Source organism: Microcaecilia unicolor, chromosome 7 (assembly GCF_901765095.1).
Source record: "Microcaecilia unicolor chromosome 7, aMicUni1.1, whole genome shotgun sequence".
In the NCBI taxonomy this organism is placed as follows: domain Eukaryota; kingdom Metazoa; phylum Chordata; class Amphibia; order Gymnophiona; family Siphonopidae; genus Microcaecilia; species Microcaecilia unicolor.
In genome coordinates, this window is record NC_044037.1 from 169,499,980 (window position 1) to 169,524,372 (window position 24,393).

General features: G+C 42.1%; 1 protein-coding gene across 1 annotated transcript in view; it reads right to left on the reverse strand.

The window, feature by feature from the left end:
• Positions 1 to 869: 869 nt before the first annotated feature.
• Positions 870 to 24,393, reverse strand: part of LOC115474573 — a 43,667-nt gene continuing 20,143 nt past the window's right edge. Inside the window, exons 3-5 of the mRNA XM_030210089.1 lie at positions 21,221 to 21,339; positions 11,410 to 11,500; positions 870 to 1,762 (exon numbers count right to left, since the gene is read on the reverse strand). Coding sequence (XP_030065949.1) covers positions 11,411 to 11,500; positions 21,221 to 21,339 — 209 coding nt within the window. The 3' untranslated portion in view covers positions 870 to 1,762; position 11,410. The remainder of the gene's footprint in view (positions 1,763 to 11,409; positions 11,501 to 21,220; positions 21,340 to 24,393) is intronic.

Below are 24,393 nucleotides of genomic sequence, written 5' to 3' on the forward strand. Positions count from 1 at the left end.
ACTGTCTTTCTTCTATGTTTGTGCAGCGCTGCGTACACCTTGTAGCGCTATAGAAATGCTAAATAGTAGTAGTAGTAGTAGTAAGAATAACATTCTTACAGCATGAGCAGCTGCTACTGCCCTAGAGGTAGAAGAGATGGAGAGTTTGGGGGCAAGAATGCAGAGAAGATGTGGGAGGCTGTAGGGGATGTAGAAAACATAAAAATCATGGTCAGCACCCCTGATTTCATTAATATTTATTTTATCTCTTTAGCCAGACTTATTACACCAGTGTGCCAGAGGTCACTCTTGGCTAGGTACAACAGACAATACTGAGCAGTATGCCCTTACATTTGCTTCCAAGTTTCTAAAAAAAAACCCTTAAGTTCTTTTAAAATATGTATTACTATATTTTATAGAGTTGTAATCCAAACACTGACAGAGTACTCTGCTGATGTAACAAAAGAGAGGGAACAAAGTACAAACTAAAGTCCAAACAAAAAAAACAGCACCACGGGCCTTTAAAAATGGAACACAGTTCTTTAATGAATGAGCCTTGACAAAAAGACCCGACACGGGCCGTGTTTCGGTGACTAGCACCTGCGTCAGGGGTCACAGTGATGACGTGGAAAACTTGGGGAATAACTCAAATATATTCCTCTACAATATATTATTCCTTACCCCACGTCTCATGTAGTAAAAGCTACAAAGCACCAAGGCACTTTCACTTTCTGTATCATCACTGTGACCCCTGACGCAGGTGCTAGTCACCGAAACACGGCCCGTGTCGGGTCTTTTTGTCAAGGCTCATTCATTAAAGAACTGTGTTCCATTTTTAAAGGCCCGTGGTGCTGGTTTTTTTTGTTTAGAGTACTCTGCTGAGTCATCTGCCAAAGAAAAAGCAAGAGTTACAAGCAGGTGTAAAAACCTTATGAAGGCAGCAACGAGTTCAGAGAGACTCCAGGCTGCAGCCACAAAAGAGGCTATATTATGCAATGAAAGAGCAACTTGAAACATGCTTGCCTGAGGTAGGATCCTGTTTGCGGGACAAGTCAAGTTTGTCAATTATGAATATTCTGAGTCTCTGAGCAAATTGGGAGACGTCAACTTGAAAGAAGCTTCTCCACTGAGCATTTATTCTTGAGGGCTTAGCTTAAGCTGTGGGTAGGTGGGGAAAGATGCTTAGCAAGAGCTCAAAGACAGATACGTTTTTCTTAGTTGTATTTGTTTTTCCTGTTAATGTCTGAACACAATAAAGTTTCTTATAAGTCTCACTTGGATGTAAAGAAGATGGTTCCCTAACAGAGAACCACTGTAAAGCTGAAGAATAAAATGAAAGCCCTTTGAGTAAGAGGAAAGGGAATATAAGGCAGACAATGAAACTCTACAGTAATAAGCCAGAATTCTTCAACCAAAGAAGGTGACCAGGTACCTAGAAGGTATACTATCACGATGCCTAAAACAGTGTATTGGTGGACCATACTGGTATTGAATTTAAGCATCACAATTCAGTGTCCAAAAGCGAAGGTTTCTGAGGTTAAATGCATTTCTTATAGCAAACTTTGAGTACATAAGTTCATATATCACCAAAGTAGATATTTCAGGAGGAAAGCAGTGGTAAGATAAAATTTTTAAAAAATGTCTTGCTGAGTGTGAACTCCTCATTGTAAAGATTCTTCACACCGATGCAGAAGAAAAACAAAATGTTCCTTCGGTGTTGATCTTCACCACATTTCTATTATGCTTCTCAGGTTTCTCAGGAAACAGACTTGCACAATCACACCTAAAATAGAATTTTTTTAGGCAGTTAAAACAATCAGTAAGTTTTCTTGCTATTGTCATGAAAAGTCCTTTTACCAATGAAGTTTAAGAAAGGGAAGACAGCGTCCTACGTGGTCCCCTACTGAAACTCCAGTGCTGAACCACATGCTCAAGATCTCTCCATTCGTACATCTTCCAGGATTATTTATTTATTTATTTATTTATTTAACTCTGGGGTTGTTAGAAGGAGTTGTGCAGGTCCACTGTCATCATTATCATATGGATCCAGAGAAAAAGGCTGGTTAATATTCAAAATGATTTAACTGGCTAAAATCGGCCTCTGACAGGTTAAATTGCTTGTTTGGCACTATCCACTAATTTTCAGCGGAACTTAACCAGTTATCATCATGAAAATTAGCACTTAGCACCTAAGTGACAGTGGCTATTTTGGGGGCATTGTGGGATGAAGTTGGCACTTGGCCGGTTAAGTGCCAATATTCAGCACTTAACTGGCCAGAGCAACCGCATAAATGGGACCACATTAAACAGTCCTATCTTTATACGGCAACCCATGGTCGATTGAGTTCTGAATATTGACTTAACCGGCCATGAGTTAGCCGGTGACACAGAAACCCAGACATGGCCTGGCCCAAAGCCCGGACATGGCCCAGCATTGAGTATCTGGGAATGATGCCGGCGGTGGTCAGCAAAACACTCACTGTCACCAGCTGAATATTTACCACAGGGGGAGTACTTTTAAAACAAGCTGCCTAACTTGTGCAGCAAGTAATTGCATAACTTATGCCCCATGGCGTAGCCACAGGTGAGCCAGGGCCCACCTACTTTGGGCTCAGTCCTGCCCAAAATTTCTTCTCCCTTAATTTGGCTGGCAGAGATCCCCAAGCCCCGCCAGCCGAAGATCTCCTCCCCGTTGAAAAACTTACATTATAGGTTGCCACCAGCACTGTCCCTGAGCACTACTGTCAGCTGCAGCACCCCCCCCCCCCCCCCCCCCCGTGCCTGCTCAGCTTTCACACATGCACGAAACAGCATACGCGGAGGCCGGCAGCAGACAGCAGCTACAGCTCAGGGATAGTGCGTACAGCCGCACGAGAAGTTTATTCAACGGGAAGATCATCTTCAATTGGCGGGACGTGAGGATCCCCGCCAGCACAGGTACTTCATTTACTTTGGGGGGATGGAAATTAAATTAGTTTTTTTTTTAGTTAGGGGGTTTCCAGGAGGGGGGTGAAAACTAAATTAGAGTTTTGTTTTAGTTGTGGGAGGGGTGGTGATAACATTTTTATCCCAGCCACTTTGATCTCGGGCCCGCCCTAAATTGGCTCTCTGGCTACGCCACTGCTTATACCTATTTTCAAAAGGAAAATATGCATACTTACCATCTAGAAATTACCCCACCAAATCTACACAATGCATTTATTACACCCATTACATGGTATGCAAAAAGACTTTGAGAAGATCTATTTGTGTACTTTTGAAAATTCCAATGTATGCATTTAAGTGCAGACCCCCACCCCATCTCTACCCCTAGGAATGTCTGTGCTCATCAGGGTAGAGTATATGCAAAATTTTATTTTTGTTACATTTGTACCCCATGCTTTCCCACTCATGGCAGGCTCAATGCAGCTTACATGGGTCAATGGAGGGTTAAGTGACTTGCCCAGAGTCACAAGGAGCTGCCTGTGCCTGAAGTGGGAATTGAACTCAGTTCCTCAGGACCAAAGTCCACCACCCTAACCACTAGGCCACTCCTCCATATAACAGGTCATCTAGGTTGGGAGGCCAAGTAGCACCTATTTTAATCCTATTTCTTAAAGACACATAGGAGTCTATCAAGCTTATTTTCGAAAGGGATCGCCGGCGATCTTCCGCCACAAATCTGGAGATCGCCGGCGATCTCTCAATCCCGGCCAAATCGGTATTATCAAAAGCCGATTTTGGCCGGCCCCAATTGCTTTTTCATTGCAGCGCCGGCCAACCTTCAAGGGGGCGTGTTGGTAGGGTAGTGAAGGCGGGAAGGGGCGGGGTTACGAGATGGACGGCTTCACCTTATTATGAAACAAAAAAATGCCGGCTCGAACGAGTATTTCACCAGGCGGACTTGGTCCATGTATTTTTAGGACCAAGTCCCAAAAAAGAGCTCCAACTGACCAGATGACCACCGTAGGGAACCGGGGATCACCTCCTCTTACTCCCCAAGTGGTCACCAACCCACTCCCACATACACAAAAAAAAATTAAAACATTTTTTGCCAGCCTGTATGCCAGCCTCAAATGTCATCCCCAGCTCCCTGATAGCAGTATGTAGGTCCCTGGAGCAGTTTGTAGAGGGTGCACTGCACTTCAGGCAGGTGGACCCAGGCCCACCCCCCCTACCTGTTACATTTGTGGTGGTTAATGTTGAGCCCTTCAAAAAAAAAACCAAATCCACTGTACCCACATGTAGGTGCCCCCCCTTCACCCCTTAGGGCTATGGGGTAATGGTGTAGGCTTGTGGGCAGTGGGTTTTGGGGGGGATTTGGGGGGCTCAGCACACAAGGGAAGGGTGCTATGCACCTGAAAGCTAATTTTCTTTTTTAAAGATTTTTTAAGTGCCCCCTAGGGTGCCCAGTTGGTGTCCTGGCATGTCAGGGGGGCCAGTGCACTACAAATGCTGGCTCCTCCCACGGCCAACTGCCTTGCATTTCGCCGGGTTTGAGATGGCCGAGTCCGGTTTCCATTATGGCTGAAAATCGGACCCGGCCATCTCATCTAAACTCAGCAATCCACCGGCGATCCTATTCTAAACCCGGTGAGTGATTTTGACGGCGCCAAGCGTATTTTGAAAATACGCTTAGCTCCGCCCGCTTACAGCACCAGCCCTGAAGATGGCCGGCCATCAATTTCGCCGGCGCCATTCGATTATTCCCCTCCATACGGCCCATTTCAAATAGAACGTTGAGGATGGAACTTAAACATTCAAGTCAGGAACCATTTGTAAAACATAGGATGGATAAAGTGTACATGTATGCGTGTATCTATTTGCCAGCATATACAGCAGGAGTACTCATTTGGCAAATATCCACATGCACAAAAAGAGAGGCAAGAACTCAGCTCCTTACACATGTAAATGCTATCACATACTTATATACGGAACTGGCAAGTTCACAATTTCCACATATAAGTGCTGACACGTATATGTATTGTGGGACCATTTTATGAGTTCACACCTATAAGTGTCACCAATTAACTAGCGAAGACACATTTTTTTTTAATTTGGAGGAGGGAATAAAAAATGGGACAACTATGGAGATTTTTAAAAATTGTGAGTTCCTCTGAGCTGCTCTTGGGGGAATTCTGCACAAAATAAATAAATAAATAAATAAAATTCTGCACACTATATTTGTAATTTTCTTGTGCAGAATTCCCCCACTATAAGGACTGGCATCCCCACCACGGCACACACATCACCCAGCTACCTTTTTCTAGCTCTCCACACCATGACACACACACACACACACACACACTATCTACTGTTTTCCAGTAACCCCCCACCCCCATGGCACACACCACCTCAGCTACATAGCTTCAGCATCCCCCCCCCCCCCCCCCCCATGGCTTATGGCTTATACCACTCCATCTACCTTGTTTCAGCCCCCCTTCCCCCATGGCATATACACACACACACAGTTCATCCACTGTTTTTCTAGCCCCCCCTTTCCATCCACCTTTATCCAGCCCCCCATACATTCCTTTCACCTTTTTCTAACCCCCCACTCCCATCCACCATTTTTTCAGGCACCTCCTCCCCCCTCCATACCTCCCTGCCTACCTGCACACACACCACTACTGAATGGCAAGAGGAAGAGCTGCACAACTGTACATTGGGATGCTTCCTCCTCCTCTGTCATCCTGGGCCCAACTGTTCCTTTAAACGGTGATAGCCTCTATACTGCCACGTGGCATAATGGAACTACTGGGGACCGAGGCAGCAGAGAAGAAGGAAGCATTCTGATGCCTCTTGCCATGTTGTAGTGCAGGTAGGCAAAAAGAGAGAGAGGGAGGCAGCCTGCCAGAAATGGAGCATATTTAGCTGACTGCACAGAATTCTGTGTGGGAAAAGCAGAATTCTGCACTGTCTGTGGAGGCGGAGAATTCTGCGCAAATTCTGCATTGCACAGTAGCACAGAATTCTCCCAAGAGCACTCTGAGCTGGTAAAAAGCCTCACAGTGAAATGTGTTTAAATATATGTGTATTTACATACTCAGCCTGCCAAACCATGCTCAGCAGAGACAAACAGAATAGAAGAAGATCCAGCACAAGGGGAATTAATCAATGGTATTTTATTTCTCAAAGCTAGGTGCCAAACATAACCATGTTTCATCAGGGGCACAACATATCAAACCGATGAAGTAGTTCCAGTCAGGTAACAAACATGAATAAGCACAAAATAAATTCATAGGATAAAACAAATGACATAAAAGCATGGCCAACAGTGTGATCATTTAGTCATAACCAAAATTACATGGCCATGTTGGGCATCTGATTTTTGTGGTGGATCTTCATTTTTTTCTGTTTGGATCTTTGAACTTTCTTCTTCTAAACCATGCCCCCTTGAGATCTCTGTTTCACAGAGATCTAGACATGTAAGTACAGTGCAGTCTCGATTATCCGACATAAACGGGACCAAGTCATTGTAGGATAAGTGAAAAGTTGGATAATATGGCAAACAATGGAAACCCCCAAAAAATGCATGGATAACATACTTTGTGCATAATGGACAGGCATAGGGTGACACCATTGTAAATTCCACTGGCTACCTATCAAGGCTAGAATCTACTTTAAAATTTGCATTATGATATTTAACATATTACATGGTATTGTTCCTCAATATATGCTGTCTCTTATAAATTTTCCAACTTATGATAGCATTAGGAAATTGAGAGATTTTCTGACACTTCATTTACCCTCTGTTAAAACAATTTAGCTTTCTCATTCACACGAGTTAAGACATGGAATATTTTACCTCCAACTATTAGGCAATTTAACAGCTATTTGTTATTTTGGAAATCTTTAAAAACATGGCTGTTTAGGAAATACCTGTCTTAAATTTTAGGTTGGATGTTAAGTTTGCAAACACTGTTATGTGATTTATAGTTCCCAGGAATGCTGTCTTTATCTAATCCACATAGAACTCGATAGGCTTATTGTAGAATATAAAATTTGTATCAGATTAGATTAGTAGATTGCATGGATGGGCAGACTGGATAAGCCATGTGGAGGGGCATAATCGAATGTCACCAGCCAAATAGATCGCCGGTGATCTATGTTGGCGGCGGCACTACAGCTGGCCGAAACCGTATTATCGAAAAAGATGGCCGGCCATCTTTTTTTTTCAATAATACGGTTTAGCCCGGCTAAATGCCTTGGAGTTCGCCGGGTTTGAGATGGCTGGGTTTGTTTTTCAGCGATAATGGAAAAAAATGCCGGCCATCTCCAACCCGGCGAAATCCAAGGCATTTGGTCGTGGAAGGAGCCAGCATTTGTCACGCACTGGTCCCTCTTGCATGCCAGGACACCAGCTGGGCACCCTAGGGGTCAGTGTGGTGGACTTCAGAAAAACCTCCCACATGCATAGCTCCCTTACTTTGGGTGCTGAGCCGCCCAACCCCCCCCCCCCAAAAAAAAAATCCACTACCCACAAATGTACAACACTATCAAAGCTCTTAGGGGTGAAGGTGGCAACTACATGTGGGTACAGTGAGTTTTGGAGGGCTTCCATTACCAGCACAAGTATTACAGGTAGGGGGGGATGGGCCTGGGTCCGCCTGCCTTAAGTGCACTGCGGTACCCACTAAACGTGCTCCAGGGACCTACATACACGCAGGCCTCTAGGACTTGTTGCTGCTGTATAACCTTGGCACACCAGTTGACACCTGACATCTCTTTGAAAAAGTCCTTTATTTGAATAAGCACGTTTACTCACAGTTAACTGCAGATCAGAGGTTGTGCCCCACTGGCAAAGAGTCTCCCTGATACTGAGATTAGCAGTAGGTCCGAGCTGGCAGAATGCTGTACAATGCCCTCTTTCAGCAACATTCAAGGTAAGAACGTTTTCTAACGTGGGTAACACATGAAAGGGATCTAAAACTGGCTTACAAAAATGGCCACTACCTCATGGACTACCGGAAACAAAACAGGGCACACTCTGACCCAGTTAACAGGGGGGAAAGCACCATCCAGTTATTCAATGCTGGTCGCTGGAAATGGACCCGCATTAAATATCTGGGTTTAACACTGGCGACAGATAGCAAAAGTGCTACCCACTGCCAGCTGAATATTGAGCCCTTTGTCTTTATGGACTCAAAACATCTAAAGACTGTTCTATAGCCTAGAGTTGCATTGTTATGTCCTCTCGTATTTTAGCCGGAGAACCCACATAAATATTTTGGATCTTTTATTTGAAAATGACGCTTTTTCCTGCTCTGGAAAAGATTACCTTTTTTCTGTATTATGATTAATGGAAGGTTATCCCTACCCTTTCATTTTTCCTATTCCCCTCTAAAATTTCTTAAAATGTAGTTAGTATACGCTCTCTCTTATGATTATTGTATTATGATGGATCCTTATTGAGCTTTAGTTTATTTCTCCTTGTTTTTTAATTGTTTGTGAAATTGAATAAATATTATATATAGATATAGATATAGATGTTTTAATACTTTATATAAGATTGATTAGACCAAATAACTGTCAGCATGGTTTGATGGTGACGCAAAATAGGCAGTGAAAGCCAAAAGAGCATCTTTCAGAAAATGAAATGCAACCAAATAGGTAACATAGGAATAAGCAAAGGCACTGGCAAGTTAGGTATAAAACAGTAATAAGATAGTTTAAGAGATACTTTGAAAAGATGCTTGCCATAGAAACAAAATATAACACTACACTGTATTCAAATAATCAGAACAAAAATGTGATGGCCAACAAAGAGTAAAAAGAGGGAGAGCAAGGTAATAGCAGAAAAAAAATGAAATATTTGCCTTGCCACTCGATATTTAAAAGCAAATGGCCACTAAAACGGCACTTAGGTGACTATCCAGCGATATTCAGTGCCTGATAGCCAACTATCCGGCACTGAATATCACCAGTTAGTGGCTTAAAGATAGCCGGTTATATTCGGCTATATAACCGGCTATCCGCTGATTTTTAAAACCAGACTGGCTAAGTTTGGCGGCCATATTTGGCCGCCACAATAGGTAGAATAAATTTGGCCGGTCTGACTTTAACCAGCCAGCACTGAAAACAAGCTTGGCCAGTTAAAGTCAGACCGGCCAAAGTTAAACCGGATATTCAATGATCATCACCAGCTATCTCCTGCAGTCTGAATATTAGGTCCCTGGTGTTTACTGAGAAGGTAGTTGGGAATCATACTCACACTGGAAACCTTTTTGGTGGTGATGATTCAGAGCAACTAGAGCAAACCACAAGCACATCATTGATATAAAAGAACAGAAAATCAGATCACCTGCTGTTTCCCTTTCCCTCCCAACACTTAATTCAGTTACAAAGAAAACCCAACCCAGCCAAATCTCTCTGCTTCCCTCCTTCTTGGGACTTCATTTTGATTTTTTTGTAAATGGGGTCACCTCTCTTGATTCCTATCTGTTCCATTCTTAAATAGTCAAACTCACTCACAGCTGAATCGATCAGAAGGAATCCCTCTACACTTCCAATGGCTCTGCAGCAGTTGTGTTTTGACAGCTACCTCAATTATTCATTGTATTCTGAGGGGTCCTTTTACCAAGCTGCAGTAACAAGGGCCCTGCGGTAGCGGTGGTGTCTGTTTTTGCCACACACCAGGGCCCTTTTTACTGCAGTGGGTAAAAAGCCCCTAAAAAAGACATGACCATGGAGTAAGATTATTCCTACCGCATGGCCATGAGGGGGGAGCACTTACCGCCACCCATTGAGGTGGCAGTAAGGGCTCTCACGGTAACCCAGCAGTAACCGGGCAGTGCATGGTATTGCTTTGATTACCACTGGGTTAGCACCATGCTAGAAAATCTGGAATTATTTTCCTTAGCACCAGAAATGAAACACACTCGAGGTGGAACTACCGCCGGCAGCCGCATTGGGCCGGCTGTAGTTCCAGGTAGCTGCACAGCAACCCTTTAATAAAAGGGCCCCTGAGTGAATGGACCAATCCCCAGTGAGAAATTGCTGTTTTCCTCCTGCCAGTGGTTCCAATTAGGGGTGAGTTTGGGTAAGTAAGATGGGTGTGAATGGAAGTCAGCAGGGGAGCAATAGAAGGAAAGAAAAGACATTATAGCTGTGTGGGTGATTTGGAGATTTTTAAAATCAAAATTAAGGACTGGAAAGGAGAGAGCAGGGAGACTAGGTCAAGAGGGGGATTTGTAACCAAAACTTATTATGGGATGGAAGAAGCATGGGGATTGGGTCAAGTGCGGACTTTTGGCAATCAAAATAAAGTATAAGAGAGAGGGAGGAGGTAAGGGACTTGGGTCCAATGGGTTATTTTTATTAAAATGAACTGTGAGAGCAAGGAGATCAGAGCAGCAGGCACAGATTGTTTGTTGGGTGGCGGTGTTGAAGGGGAGCTTGCCCTGTCAGATTTAGGCCTGCTATGTTAATGTCAGATTTGGCCAGCCAACATATGAATCAAGCATTGACAATCAGGGCTAGCTGCCTGTCCTTCCACCCATACCAAGGTTCTCCCAGAATTTGATCAGCTAAATTTAGCCACCTAGGGGGAAAGTTAACAATGTGGGCTGCCGTTAAAATGGGTTATTTTACCACAAGTAATAGCACAGGTTCTCATTGCATAAAATGGTACCTAAAATAGCACAACCTGTAGTAAAATAACCCATCATAATGGTAGCCCATGTTGATACCCTTTCTCCCCTTATGGCATTTAGGTAGTTAAATTTAGGCAGTTCAATCAGTTCATGAAGGCTTTTATCTAGCCATCTAAGCCCTCACTCAGTTGTCTAGATTTGTTTGAATAATGAAATCTTAACTTGTTTTTAGCTATTCTACAATTGAATTCTTATGGTTTTGCGCACATGAATGACATTATGTTATAGTGAGTGGGCCTCAAAATGGGGAAAAACCTTTACTACCATAGACGGTCGGTAGCCCAACTGTTTGGGGAGGCTAAAGGGGGCGGAGCTGACCTCCATACGCTCCGTGGCAGCGACGTCAATGAAGGAAAAGACTACAGGCTCGCCGCCAGCTTCTCCCTTCTCTCTGCACACAGTGTCCCGCTCTCGCGGAAACAGGAAATGCATCACCGCAGAAGGCGGGACACTGTGTGCAGAGAGAAGGGAGAAGCTGGCGGCGAGCCTGTAGTCTTTTTCTTATTGACGTCGCTGCCACGGAAATAAAAGATCAAAATGCGCGGGGCGGGAGGGTGGGTTACATCACAAGCGGAAGTCCACGATTGGGCTGGGGAGGCTTAGCCTCCCCAAGCCTCTTATACGGGGCGCCTATGTTTACTACCTTGGGAACCAAATATCTACAGGATGTTAGATTACACAGCATAGATAGCATTTACTAGATGGTCCATATTTAAATAAATTTGTATGGTAACCTTTGACGAAGGTTACAAATTATAACAATTATATACAATTGAAACATGGATTTAATACAAACCTCAAAATACTGGATGTCTAGCTTTGGTCACTGCTGCCATTGGCATGTATTCACTGTTCTGCTCATAGGGAGTAGGATCTTGCTTTTTGAGCTGCAAAGAGAAAGAACATTTTATTGAAATTCAGTTCTCTTTGGGGTCCTTTTACTAAGCTGTGGTGCGTGCTAGTAGTGCCTACTAACTGAAGCTTAAAAGGGCTTAAGAACATAAGCATTGCTATACTGGGTCAGACCAAAGGTCCATTAAGTCCAGTATTCTGTTTCCAACAGTGGCCACCAGGTCACAAGTACCTGGCAAAATCCCAAAAAAGTAAAAACAGAGTTTATGCTGTTTATCCCAGGAATAAATAGTGGATTTTCCCAAGTCCATCTTGATAATGACTTATGGACTTTTCTTGTAGGAAATTGTCCACACATTTTTAAACCCTGCTAAACTAACTGCTTTTACCACATTCTCTGGCAGTAAGTTCCAAAGGTTAAATACATATTGAGTGAAGAAATATTTTCTCTGATTTGTTTTAAATGTACTACTTAATAACTTCATTGTGTGCTCCCTAGTCCTTGTATTTTTGGAAAGAGTAAACAAGCAATTCATATCTACCCGTTCCACTCCATTCAGTATTTTATAGACCTCTGTCATAGTTTATAGTTTATTAAAACTTGCTATACCACCCAAGCTGACTCACAGAACTGGGTGATTTACAATAAAATAAAAACAAAAAAACTGTAAAAAGAAAATAATATATGATAGGAACTACAATATATGATAGGAAAGAGGAAGGACATTCAAACCAGGTCATTCATACCTAAGCAGGAGTTAGAAAGGGAGGAAGAGAGGTAGGAGGGAGAAAGGGGAAAGAAGAATACATGGGTGACATTAAAAGTGAACACCAACTCTAAGAACATTTGGATTCTGAAGGGAAAGCCTGTTTAAAACACCAGGTTTTAAAACCGGATTTGAAGTTCTTAAAAGATGTCTCAGCCTGTAGGGAAGGGGGAAGAGAGTTCCAGAAGAAAGGGGTTGCAAAACAGAATGCATGGGTGAATTCTTACTGTGCTGACTTAGGGTTGGGAAGAACTAACCTATGGTCATTTATTGAATGGAGCAGACGAGCAGGAGAATAGGGGATAGTCAGAGAAACAAGATAATCAGGAAGACCTCCTCTAAATGTTTTAAAGGTTAGGGTAAGTACTTTGAAGATTATACGCTGTTCTATAAGGAGCCAATGACATTTTTTCAGAATGGGAGAAACATGATTGGATTTATGTGCGTGACAGATAAGTTTAATAGCTGTGTTCTGGACTGATTGAAGTTTCTTCAGAGTGGAGCGTGGACAGCCTAAATATGAGATATTACAGTAGTCAAGTTGTAAGAAAAGCCAAAACCAGGGAGTGAAATGTTGATTGATCAAAGTAACTGTGGACGGATCATAATGGGCAAAGAACAAAAAGCTAGATTTACAGAGACTGGAAATCTGAGGTATGAAGGAGAGATGGGAGTCAAGGATAATACCTAGATAACGAAAAGATTCAACAGGATGCAAACTTATTTGAAAAAGATTAAGTGCAGAGTCAGGAATTGACGTGCATGAACTAAACCAACAAACAGTCTTTTCTTTGTTCAGTACCAGACTGTGATCATATAACCAGTTAGAATTAAGGAAGAGACAATCTTGAAGCAGAGTAAGAACAGGATTATATGAATAAGTAGGGAAGAGAAGTAAGATATCATCTGCATAGAAGTGAAAAGATATATCAATTGATTGAATCAGAGATGCAAGAGGACTGAAGAATAAGTTAAACAGGAGAGATGAAAATACCCCAAAACCAAAGGACATGGGGAAGCAACAGATGAGGCAAAAGAAACCCAAAAAGAGTGATCAGAAAGAAAAAAAGAAATCCATGAGATGAAGATAATTGTGAGTGCACTAACCTATGATTAACCAAATTGAAAGCAGCGGATAGGTCAAGGGAAACTGCAAGAACCATCATGTGCTTGTCCCAATGTGAACAGACTTCATTTAATATAGCCATAAGGACTGTTTCAGTATTGAAGTGAGGCCAGAATCCTGACTGTCTAGGGTGGAGAGCAAAAGTTTTATCAACAAAAGATACCGACTAGGAATAAACTATTTTTTCCAGAACTTTCAAGAAGAAATTAAGATTAGAAACTGGGCAGTAATTTGATGGGGCTTGGAGATCAAGAGATAGTTTCTTGAGAATTGGGCGCACAATCGATGATTTCCAAAGAGAGATATGGTAATCAAAGAAGAGAGAATTGACCATCGGAGAGACTTGTATTAATAATAGTGAGAAGTTGGGGAAGAAGCTCCAACTCCAGAACATCTAACCGCAAGGATGGAAATGGCTCAAGAGAGCAGAAAGTCAAACTTGTTTTAGAAATTATTTTAGACATTGAACAAAGGGTTTGTAACTGGAATGAAGACCATGAAGTCGGACCAAAGGAGGGAACTGAATCCTTAACAGGGAGTAATGGAGACACAGGCGAAGAAATGGTTGAGAGTTGGTCAGAGGGGAGATCAATAATTGGAAAAGTCTTAACAAGATCTTGGACTTTGGATGAAAAATATTGAGAGAATGATTCAGCCGAAGATCCAAGGGAAGTGACTGAGCTAGGAGAACAGCACAGGGTAGAGAAATTCAATTGGTGAAAAATAGAAAAAAAAGTCCGCTAGAATGATTTGGTGTTTTCTGAATATGTTCCTTTATATACTGTAACTTAGCCTTCTTCAGGTGATAATTGTAATTTCTTAATCTAGCTCAAAAGAATAAAAGATCCTCTTCTGCTTTAGTCTTCCTCCATTTGAGTTCAGCTCTGTGAAGTTGCTTTTTGAGCAAACACAGACTATTATGATACCAAGGTTGTGAACAGGAATCTGATGAGGCAGTAACTGGTTTTAAAGGGGCCACTTTGTCTAAGACAATACAGTGTGTAGAGTAGAAGTCATAGTGTCAAGATCAAGGGCATTGAAATCTGGAGGGAAAGAAAACAGGGCAAGAGGGATATCATGTGGGTCTACTTTGGCCAGGCACCTTGATATTTTAGGGTATGGCTTATCAGTATGATGGGGGGGGGGGGGGGTAGGAAATAAAATGGAAAATTGGACAAGTGAGTGATCTGACCAGGGAACTGAAGTGTAGGAAAAAGCAAATGGGGAAAAAGAAGAATTATTCTGAGTAATAACTAAATCTAAAGTGTGGCCAGCTTTGTGAGTTGGAATGGAAACCCATTGTTGTAAATCCAAATCAGCAAGAGTTGACAGAAATATTTTAGAGTGAGGAAGAGCAGGAACATCAAAGTGGGTGTTAAAATCTCCTAGAATGAGAAAATCCTGATAGCAGATTGAAGCTTCTGTCAAGGCTTGATAGCAAGCATCCCATTGCAGCTAGGATAGCAATGGAAAGCAATAACATAGTAAAATAACCAGGGGAAGAGATCCAGAAGGACAAACTGTAAGAATCTCTGGATACAGGAAAGGAGATGATTATTCAGTTATTTATTTATTTATTTATTTAGATTTATTAACAGTGTTTATGAAGAGATTCACCCAAGGTGGTGTAGTTGGAGATTCGTGGAATAAATGATGACAAGGCCCCCACCTAGCCTAGAGGGTCCAGCAAGTGAAATAACATCATAACCTGGGGGAAGATAACTGTAAAGAAAACTCCCCTCACCTGGATGGATCCAAGTTTTTGTAAGACAGAATTTTACACTCTGATGAATGAATGAGATCCTGTATCAACTTTGTTTTGGATTGCATGGACCTACAGTTTAAAAGACCTATTCAGAGTAACTGAAAACGATTGGTAGTATCAGTTGTCGAAGAGAGAGTCACCCTACAATGCCGCTGCTGTGCTTTGAAAGTGGTAGCATGCGGACAACGCTGATTCCCCAACAGGACAGGTGGGAGCCGTACAATGAAATGGCAGTGGTTAGTAATAAGCACACTAAAAGCAAGCAAATGCACAAAAACACAAATCCTTGGGCAGATATTTCAAAAATGGTTCCAACGGGAACTAGATAGAATATGCAGACAAAATAGAAGGCAAAGTGCAGTAGTAGGGAAAAAATAAGCGGCGCGCGTAACCAAGTAACAAGAGCACCAATAAATAGTGAAACGGAGATGGTCTTCTGGGAAAGCTTGCTTACATTGCAGCAGTGGGATCACGTAAGATAAGTGGGTGGAGCTGAAGGCTCACGCAGGAGAGAGAGAGTATAACGTTCAAAGACACCAGGGAGATGTGAGATAAGTGGGTGGAGCCAAAGGCTCCCGCAGGAGAGACAGAGTATATAGCATTCAAAGACACCAGGGAAACGTCGCAGCATTGGGATCATGTGAGACAAGTGGATGGAGCCGAAGGCTTTCACAGGAGAGAGAGAGAGTATAGAGTTCAAAGATACCTGGGAGATGTCGCAGCAGTGGGATCACATGAGACAAGTGGGTGGAACTGAAGGCTTCCACAGGATAGAAAGAATATGGTGTTCAAAGACACCGGGGAGACCTGAAAAACATGAAGAAGCCAAATAGCATCCAGTACTAGCAGAGATAGATATTTCCCCTCAGCCATCTCTTCTCCAAGCTGAACCTCTTCAGCCTTTCTTCATAGGGAAGTTGTTCCGTCCCCTTTATCATTTCTGTTTGTCACAGCCGTTGCCATTCCTGGACTAACTTCCCGACACAGGGAAGACCATGGCCTAGCTGTGTGGCCGACCGAAGCTGACACCGTTGCTCAGGTCCCACATGGTAGCATGGGACCAGATGTCCTCCAGTGGACCCTTGTGGTGGTGTGCCTTAGGTACATATGTGAGGCCCATGGGCATCAGCGATGGGCACCGAGGATGATGTCACCTCTGGGCCCTACTTTAACCAGCCAGTGCTGTTCCTTGTTGCCTTTGCAACATTTCTCAGTGTGCCTGCTGGTTTCGCCAAGCCTCAATCCTGCCTCATTCCTGCCAAGTTTCATGCCTGCCTTGTTCCTGCCAAGCTTCATTCCTGTCTCGTTCCAGCCAAGCTCCAGTCCTGTCTTGTTCCTCCTAAGCCTCAGTCCTGCCTTGTTCCTGCCAAGCTTCAGTCCTGTCTTGTTACTGCCAAGCCTTGTCCTGCCACATTCCAGCTAAACTCATGGTGCTGCCTGTATCCAGTTTCAGTTGCTCCTGCTCTAGTGCCAGCCAAGTTTGATATAGCCCCTTGTTGTGGCCAGTGTACCTGCAGTCCTTGCTCCAGCTCAACCCTTCACTGGCCTCTATCTGGCTCATCTGCCATCACCTGGGATTCCCTGGTTTTGGGGTCAGGGCCCTCAATACAGTCCAAGGACTCACATTCAGGACAGTAACACTGTTGTCCTTCTCTGTACCTTTTTTAATTCTGCTATATCTTTTTTGAGATGTGGTGACCAAAATTAGAGACAATATTCGAGGTGCAGTCACACCATGGAGTGATAAAAAAGCCATTATAATATTCTAAGTTTTGTTCTCCATTCCTTTCCTAATAATTCCTAACATCATATTTCTTTCTTAACTGACGCTGCACACTAAGCAGAGGGAATCAACATATCATCAATGATGATACCTAAATCCTTTTCCTGGACAGTGACTCCTAATGTGGAACCTTGCATCACATAACTATGGTTTGGATTCCTCTTTCCTACATACATCACTAGGCACTTGCTTACATTAAATATCATCTTCCATTTGGATGCCCAGTCTGCCAGTCTTGTAAGGTCCTCTTGCAATTTTCCACAATCCTGTTGTGATTTAACAACTTTGAACAATTTTGTGTCATCAGTAAATATAATCACCTCACTATTCCGATTTCTAGATCATTTATAAATATATTACAAAACAGCAGTCCCAGCACAGACCCCTGCAGAACCCCACTATCTACCCTTTTCCATTTAGAATACTGACCACTTAATCCTACTCTCTGTTTTTTTATCTTTTAACCAGTTCTTAATCCACAGTAAGACACTGCCTCCTATCCTATGACTTTCTAATTTCTTCAGGAGTTGTTCATGAGGTATTTTGCCAAAGGCTTCTGAAAATCCAACTACACAATATCAACTGGCTCACCTCTGTCCACATGTTTATTCACCCTTTCAAAGAAGTATACTTAGAGGGGCATAATCAAAAGGGAAGTCTACTACTACTACTTGGGAGGGGGCTTGGCGTAAGGGCTCAGGAAGTTTATTCCAAGCATAGGGTGAGGCGAGGCAGAATGAGTCCAAGTGTTCATCAAGGACGTCCTTGTTTCTTTCGATTATGGGTCGAGGACATCCTAGTGTTAGGCACACCCAAGTCCCGCCTTTGTTACGCCTCCAATACGCCCCCTTGAACTTTGGTCCAAAATCGGCTTTCGATTATACCGATTTGGACAACCCTGTGAGAAGGATGCCCATCTTCCAATTTATGTTGAAAGATGGGCATCCTTCTCTTTCGAAAATGAGCCCAATAGTATAGCAGACAAGTGAGGCAAAATTTCCCTTGACTAAATCCATGTTGGCTTTGTCCTATTAATCTATACCTATATGTTCAGTAATTTTGGTCTTTATAATAGTTTGTACACTTTGCATCTTTTTCAAGACAGCAAGTGTCTTTCCTATCATAGACAACGTTTTTTTCAAGCCTATGTATATTGGCAATCAGCATCAAGACCGCTGAGGCAGGCACTTGGCCGAACCACGGTGCCGTGTCGGGCATATAAGAATATATAAACTTTAAAAATCCTTGGAGTCACTATTGACCGCCACCTTACACTTGAAACTCACGCAAACAACACAACCAAAAAGATGTTCTACTGCATGTGGAAACTGAAAAGAATAAGACCATTCTTCCCAAGATCCGTCTTTCACATCCTAGTGCAATCAGTCATACTCAGCCATCTGGATTACTGCAACTCACTATACGCAGGTTGTAAAGAGCAAACACTGAGAAAACTCCAAACAGCCCAAAACGCAGCAGCCAGACTCATCTTCGGGAAACCAAAATACGAAAGTGCGAAACCCTTACGAGAGAAGCTACACTGGCTCCCACTCAAGGAACGCATCACTTTTAAAGTATGCACACTAGTCCACAAAATCATTCATGGTGAAGCCCCAGCCTACATGTCTGACTTAATAGACCTACCACCCAGGAACGCTAAAAGATCATCCCGAACTTTCCTCAACCTCCACTTCCCTAATTGCAAAGGCATAAAATACAAAGTGCTGCACGCATCAACCTTTTCTTATATGAGCACGCAATTCTGGAATAAACTACCACGCAACCTGAAAGCAATCTATGAACTAACCGACTTCCGCAAACTATTAAAGACTCATCTTTTTGAAAAAAATCTATCGAAAGGATCAAAACACATGAAGTCCACACACACTGTTAGCAATGCATCAATACATTCTTTTCTGTACTCTCATCCCCCGTAATTTTATCACATTTAAACCTAATCTACAGATAAAAACGTTATACCCGAATGCTCTCCTGCTATTGTCTTGTTGCCCTATTAGTATCCGTTGTTCTTTCACTGTTCCAACGTTCTTTTTCCATTGTTCTATTCCCCTTAACGATACTCCGACTTTGTCTCACAATGTAACCCATAATCGAGTTGTAACAAATTGTATTTCCATCATTACAATGTATTGTAAGCCACACTGAACCCGCAAATAGGTGGGAAAATGTGGGATACAAATGCACTAAATATAAATATAAATAAAGTATTTCCATCTGATATTTCATCCTCCTGTTGTTTTTGGAAGAGCCTTGCTAGTCACACTACTCATTTTGTGTGGACTTTTATATGTAGTGTACCACAGTCTTCTGCTTCTGCAGCCATCTTTTTTATAATAGTCTCCACCATTTTGCCCACCACCAACATCAGGCTCACCAATTGGCGTTACATTGAACACTCTCCAATCTTCCAGAACCATACTTGTTTTAAAAGATAAATTACATATTATTATTAATAGCTCTGCAAGTTCATTCTTTAGTTCCATCAGTATTCTGGAATGTATACCATTCAGTCCAGGCTATTTGCTACTCTTTAGCTTGTCAAATTGCCCCATATCATCTTCCAAGTAAACAGAGAAGTGTTTCAGTTCTTCAGACTCATCATCATTAAATACCATTTTTGGCATGTGTATCTTTTGACATTGACTGAGTTATGCTGCACTCATTTTCTAACATAGTTCTGGGATAAGGACTTGTCTTTCTTGCCTTTAGTGGGCAATACTCACTTAAGAATTCTTAAGATATACGACCCCTGAGGTAGGCGCCTTGCACCGAAACACAGCCCGTGTTGGGTCATTGTATGATTGATCTACAATGTGCAAATTAAAGATCTGCGCCCTGTTTATTGAAGGCTCCTGGCATTCATTTTTGTGCTTCTAGATTGTGTTCTGTGCTTTTGACCCTTTCTTTGCTGTTTTATGAGTATCTTTTGAGCAGAGCTCTATAGCTACTAGCTACAATTTGTGTTCCTGATGTATTCTAATGACTTACCAGTGAGATCTGTGTGAGCCCATGACTAAGACATGTGAGATCTATTGGAGCCCATGACTAGGACATAAGTGGCAACCTGGAACTAGCGCCAGCCCAACAAGGGCACTGGTGGTAGTTCCACCCCCATTGCGCAGCATTTCTGGCACTAGTGGAAATATTTGAAAAATATTTCTGCAGAGAGTTACCCGGCAGTAACCATGTAGCTCCGCACATTGCCTGGTTACCGCTGGGTTAGTGCAGAAGCCCTTACTGCTTCCCCCAAAATGGCCATGTGGCAAGTGCGAGCTTGCTGCACGGCAAGTGCAAACTTACTGCACGTCCATTTCAATTTTGGCTATTGTTACCCACTGCAGTAAAAGGGGCCCTAGTGCGCAGCAAAAATGTCTGCCGCAGCTTAGTAAAAGGGCCCCTTACTGCCTGGCCCGCATTAAGCCCACTTAAATCTGTTAGCATATAGTAGTGTCAGAGTGCTAACTGGTTTATGCTTCTAAGCCCATTCTTCACCCATGACATGCCCCCTGCCAAAGAAATAAATAAGTAAATAAATAGCACACGATTACCATGCGCTAATGGCAAAACTAATGTAGGATGCTCTAGAGCATCTGGTGTTAGGTCAAGCGTGTTTTAGTTCAATATAAAAAAAGGACCATCATATTTAAAAGATATGATGAATTTTACTTCACATTCAACATAAGACCTCAAAGTAGTATAATCCTCAGTCCACTTTTTAGTTCAAATTATTCAGATATCTTCAAATAATTTCAAGATAATTTAACTTTCAAAGTTAGATGCCCCCAAAGTTCCATGTCAAAAATCAAAAAACATTTAACAGTCCACTGCTTTCAAAATTCAAGGCACTGCAGAGATCATCAATCCAACATAACCACATTTCGAACTATGCTGTATTTATGATTTAACTCTCAGGAGCTTCATTCTACATCAGGGTTTGATATTTGAATAATTTATCCTTCTTTCTCTCTCTCAGTCCAGCTTTCCACAGTGTCTTATTTTAGCTGAATAAAACTAAATTAACTAAATGAACCTTATGGTTCTCCTCTGCTGACATGTTCTCTGTTTCAGCTAGGACTGAATCACTGCAATTAACTGTTGTTTTCCTCCAGTAATGGTGTGACACTAAAGAGATATGAGTGGAATTATAAAGACTGACCTTTGCACTGTCGCTGTTGATGATTCTGCCACTTCGCACCACAATTTCTACTTCCAAATTTCTCAGAAGTAAACATTCTTCCCACCAAAAAAATGATGCTTTTAATTGTTTATGTTTTGCAATTTGAAACAACTCACCCTAATCTGCAAATATAGTATTATGGTGATTATGGCTAATATTACGCAGATCATGGCCACAGCAAAGAGCAGTATCCATAGCATTTGCAATGATAGGTCACAGTTCTGCAGTTCCGAGTCTGCAATAAAAGAAGAGGGGATGCTAATACATTTCAGTAGGTATTATCTTGAAAAGCTTCTAAGGATGTGCATTCATTAACATTAATTTGGTTTGTTAGCTTGTCTTAAAAATTGTACTGTGTAAAAATTTGATTCAATATGGGTTAACCTACAAATGAATGCATGTTAAGCCAAATTATTTATTTATTTATTTATTTATTTATTTATTTATTTATTTATTACTTTTAATTTGTTGCATCACCAAGCATATTTGATGCAAGGTACAAAAATAAAACCATGATGAAATACATAACAAATTCCCTTAAACTGCACCTCCAACCATTAACACCCAACCACCCCAATCTCGCCCAACAACCAACCCATAGAGCAGACCATTCAAAAATGTATAAACTCTCCCAACTAATCCCTATAAGCCCACCCAAAAACATGTCTTTAGCGATCTACAAAACCATAGGTATTCTCTTTCACACAAATATCCAAGGGGACCTTATGCTGCAAATAAAGGACACACATAAGCAAAGGTCCATTTCCTAGTGCACTGTAAATTCCAACAGCAATGTCATTAAATTTTTTTATTAAACAACATTTATGAAATTAACTCCCCCCTCCCAACACACAAAAATCAAGAAAATTTCCAAAAATTCTGAAAATGAACTTCATTTTTTTAACCTGTGCACATTCCTGCTATATGAAGCATTCCGCACAACACTAAGATATAGAAAGACCAAACTCCAAAACTGAACAATTGCAAAAGGTCTAATCTTAAGAACCCTTCAAAATCAATTTTCTTTAGAGGAAAAGGACCTCAGAAACCCAATATGCCAGATCTGAGCGTGCACCATTTCTGGGTGAAAAAGAAAACCCCCCAGAAATGGTTTGCACGGCAGTAACTCAGTGGTAATCGGGCATCGCAATGCGCTGCCCGGTTACTACGAGAGCCCTTATCACCACCTCAGTTGGTAGCAGTAAGGGCTCTGCACCACATGGCCGCATGGTAAGAGTTCTTTTACCGCATGGCCATATTTGTCTGGGGGCCTTTTACCTGCTACGGTAAAAGGGCCCTGGCACGCAGGAGAAACAGGCCCCTCTGATAGCGCAGGGCCCTTTCTCCCACAGCTTGGTAATGATTTTGAAGGGTTGTTAAATGATGAGTTACTATTCATTTAGGGCTCCTTTTACAGTGCCATGGTAGTGACTACCGTGCAACGAATGTGACAAAGCCCATAGGAACTGATTGGGCTTTGTTGCATTTGGTGCTCCGCTAACCACTACCACAGCTTGGTAAATGGAGCCCTTAAAGATTAGACCTTTTGGAATTATTCACATTCCTGCTATCACATTATGGGGCCCTTTTACTAAGCCATGGTAAAAAGGCGCTATTTGGATGCATGAAATTAGCATGCGCTGGGACATTTTTTACAGCGATGGGTAGCACGTGGCAATTTACTGCCTGAACCCTTAACGCCACCTATTTACTTGGCAGTAAGGGCTCACACACTACTCCTGCGATAATCAGAAGGAAAATGTTAATGTGGCTGCGCTGCCGATTACCATTGGGAACGCCCCTACAGTAGAAAATAGAAAATTATTTTCTAGCGTGGGAAACAGCATGTGCTAACATCAAAATTACCGCAGGGTCCCACGCTACCTCAGTGGTAGTATCGATTTAGCGTGTGCTACCCCCGCGTTAGCCCTACTGCGGTTTAGTAAAAGGGCCCCTAATATTGGCTTGCACATTTGTCACTCTGTATATCATTCTCTAAAAACCATATTTGCATTGCATTTTCATAAGATTTAAGAATTCATTTTGGATGTCGTCTTTTAAGGCTTGTCCAGCTTTTACATGTATAAGGGCCCTGTTTACTAAGCAGCGTTATAGGCGCATTAGCGTCTTTAACACACGCTAACCATGTACGCACGTTAACTGTGTATGCATATTAACTGTGTATGTGCCTACAATATCCCTATAGGCACCTTCACAGTTAACACGTGCGCTAATTGTAGGTGCATTAAAAACACTAACGCGCCTTAATAAACAGGGCCCTAAATGTGCAATGTCACTATTTACATGTGTAAAGCCATGAGATGCACAGATTTGGAGGGTTTTGTTCTGTACACTGCTTGGGTGGTCAAAAAATATTTATATGAAATTATCAATTTACAGTGGGAATACAAAAATATTTTTACAAAATTCCCCATTGGCCCTTAAACATCTGCTCCAAGGCAGGCATGTCATCTACCTGCTTGTTTGGATCTGGGGTGACACCAGTGATTGAAGGGTCCTTTTACTAAGGTGCACTGAAAATGGATGTGCGGCAAAATAAAAACTAGTACATGTCTCTTTTGGGCCTGAGACCCTACCACCACCCATTGACTTAGCGGTAAGGTCTCACGCATTAACCAGGTAGTAATCATCAGCACGCGTACACTGAAGATTACTGCCCAGTTAGCACCACACAGTAGAAAAAATATATATTTTCTGCCCCTCTTATAGGACGCATGTAAAAATTAGAATTACTGCCTGGGGCATGCAGTAGTTGAGCGGTAATTCTAATTTGATGCGCTTTAGTAAAAGGGCCCCTGAGGGGCAATTATGCTTACTCGGTGGTGCCCAATACCATCTCAGAAATAAAATATTTTTTAAAAAAAGGTTATATTATTCAGCTCCTTAATTGGCTCTTCTTATATATGTAATTTTGTGAAATCCAGCACACACATATACAAGTGCTGGTAAATACACATTTATGTTATAAGATTAGCACTTATACATGCATTTGTATGATTAAGGGTGTCTTTTACTAAGATGCGCTATCATTTTTAGCTTCTGCTAAAAATCAGCTAGCGCTAAACGCTGAGATGCCCATAGGAATGTAATTGGTGCCTTAGCGTTTAGCGCCAGCTGATTTGGTAGTTCGAGCTAAAAATGCTAATGCACCTTAGTAAAAGACACCCTTAGAGAGGTAGTTACTAAGGTGTGGTAAAGGTTGACCTGCATTATTTTTCTGCTTCCTAGGAGCATTGGACCGCTAACAAGCAGCCAAAGCTCTGGGGAG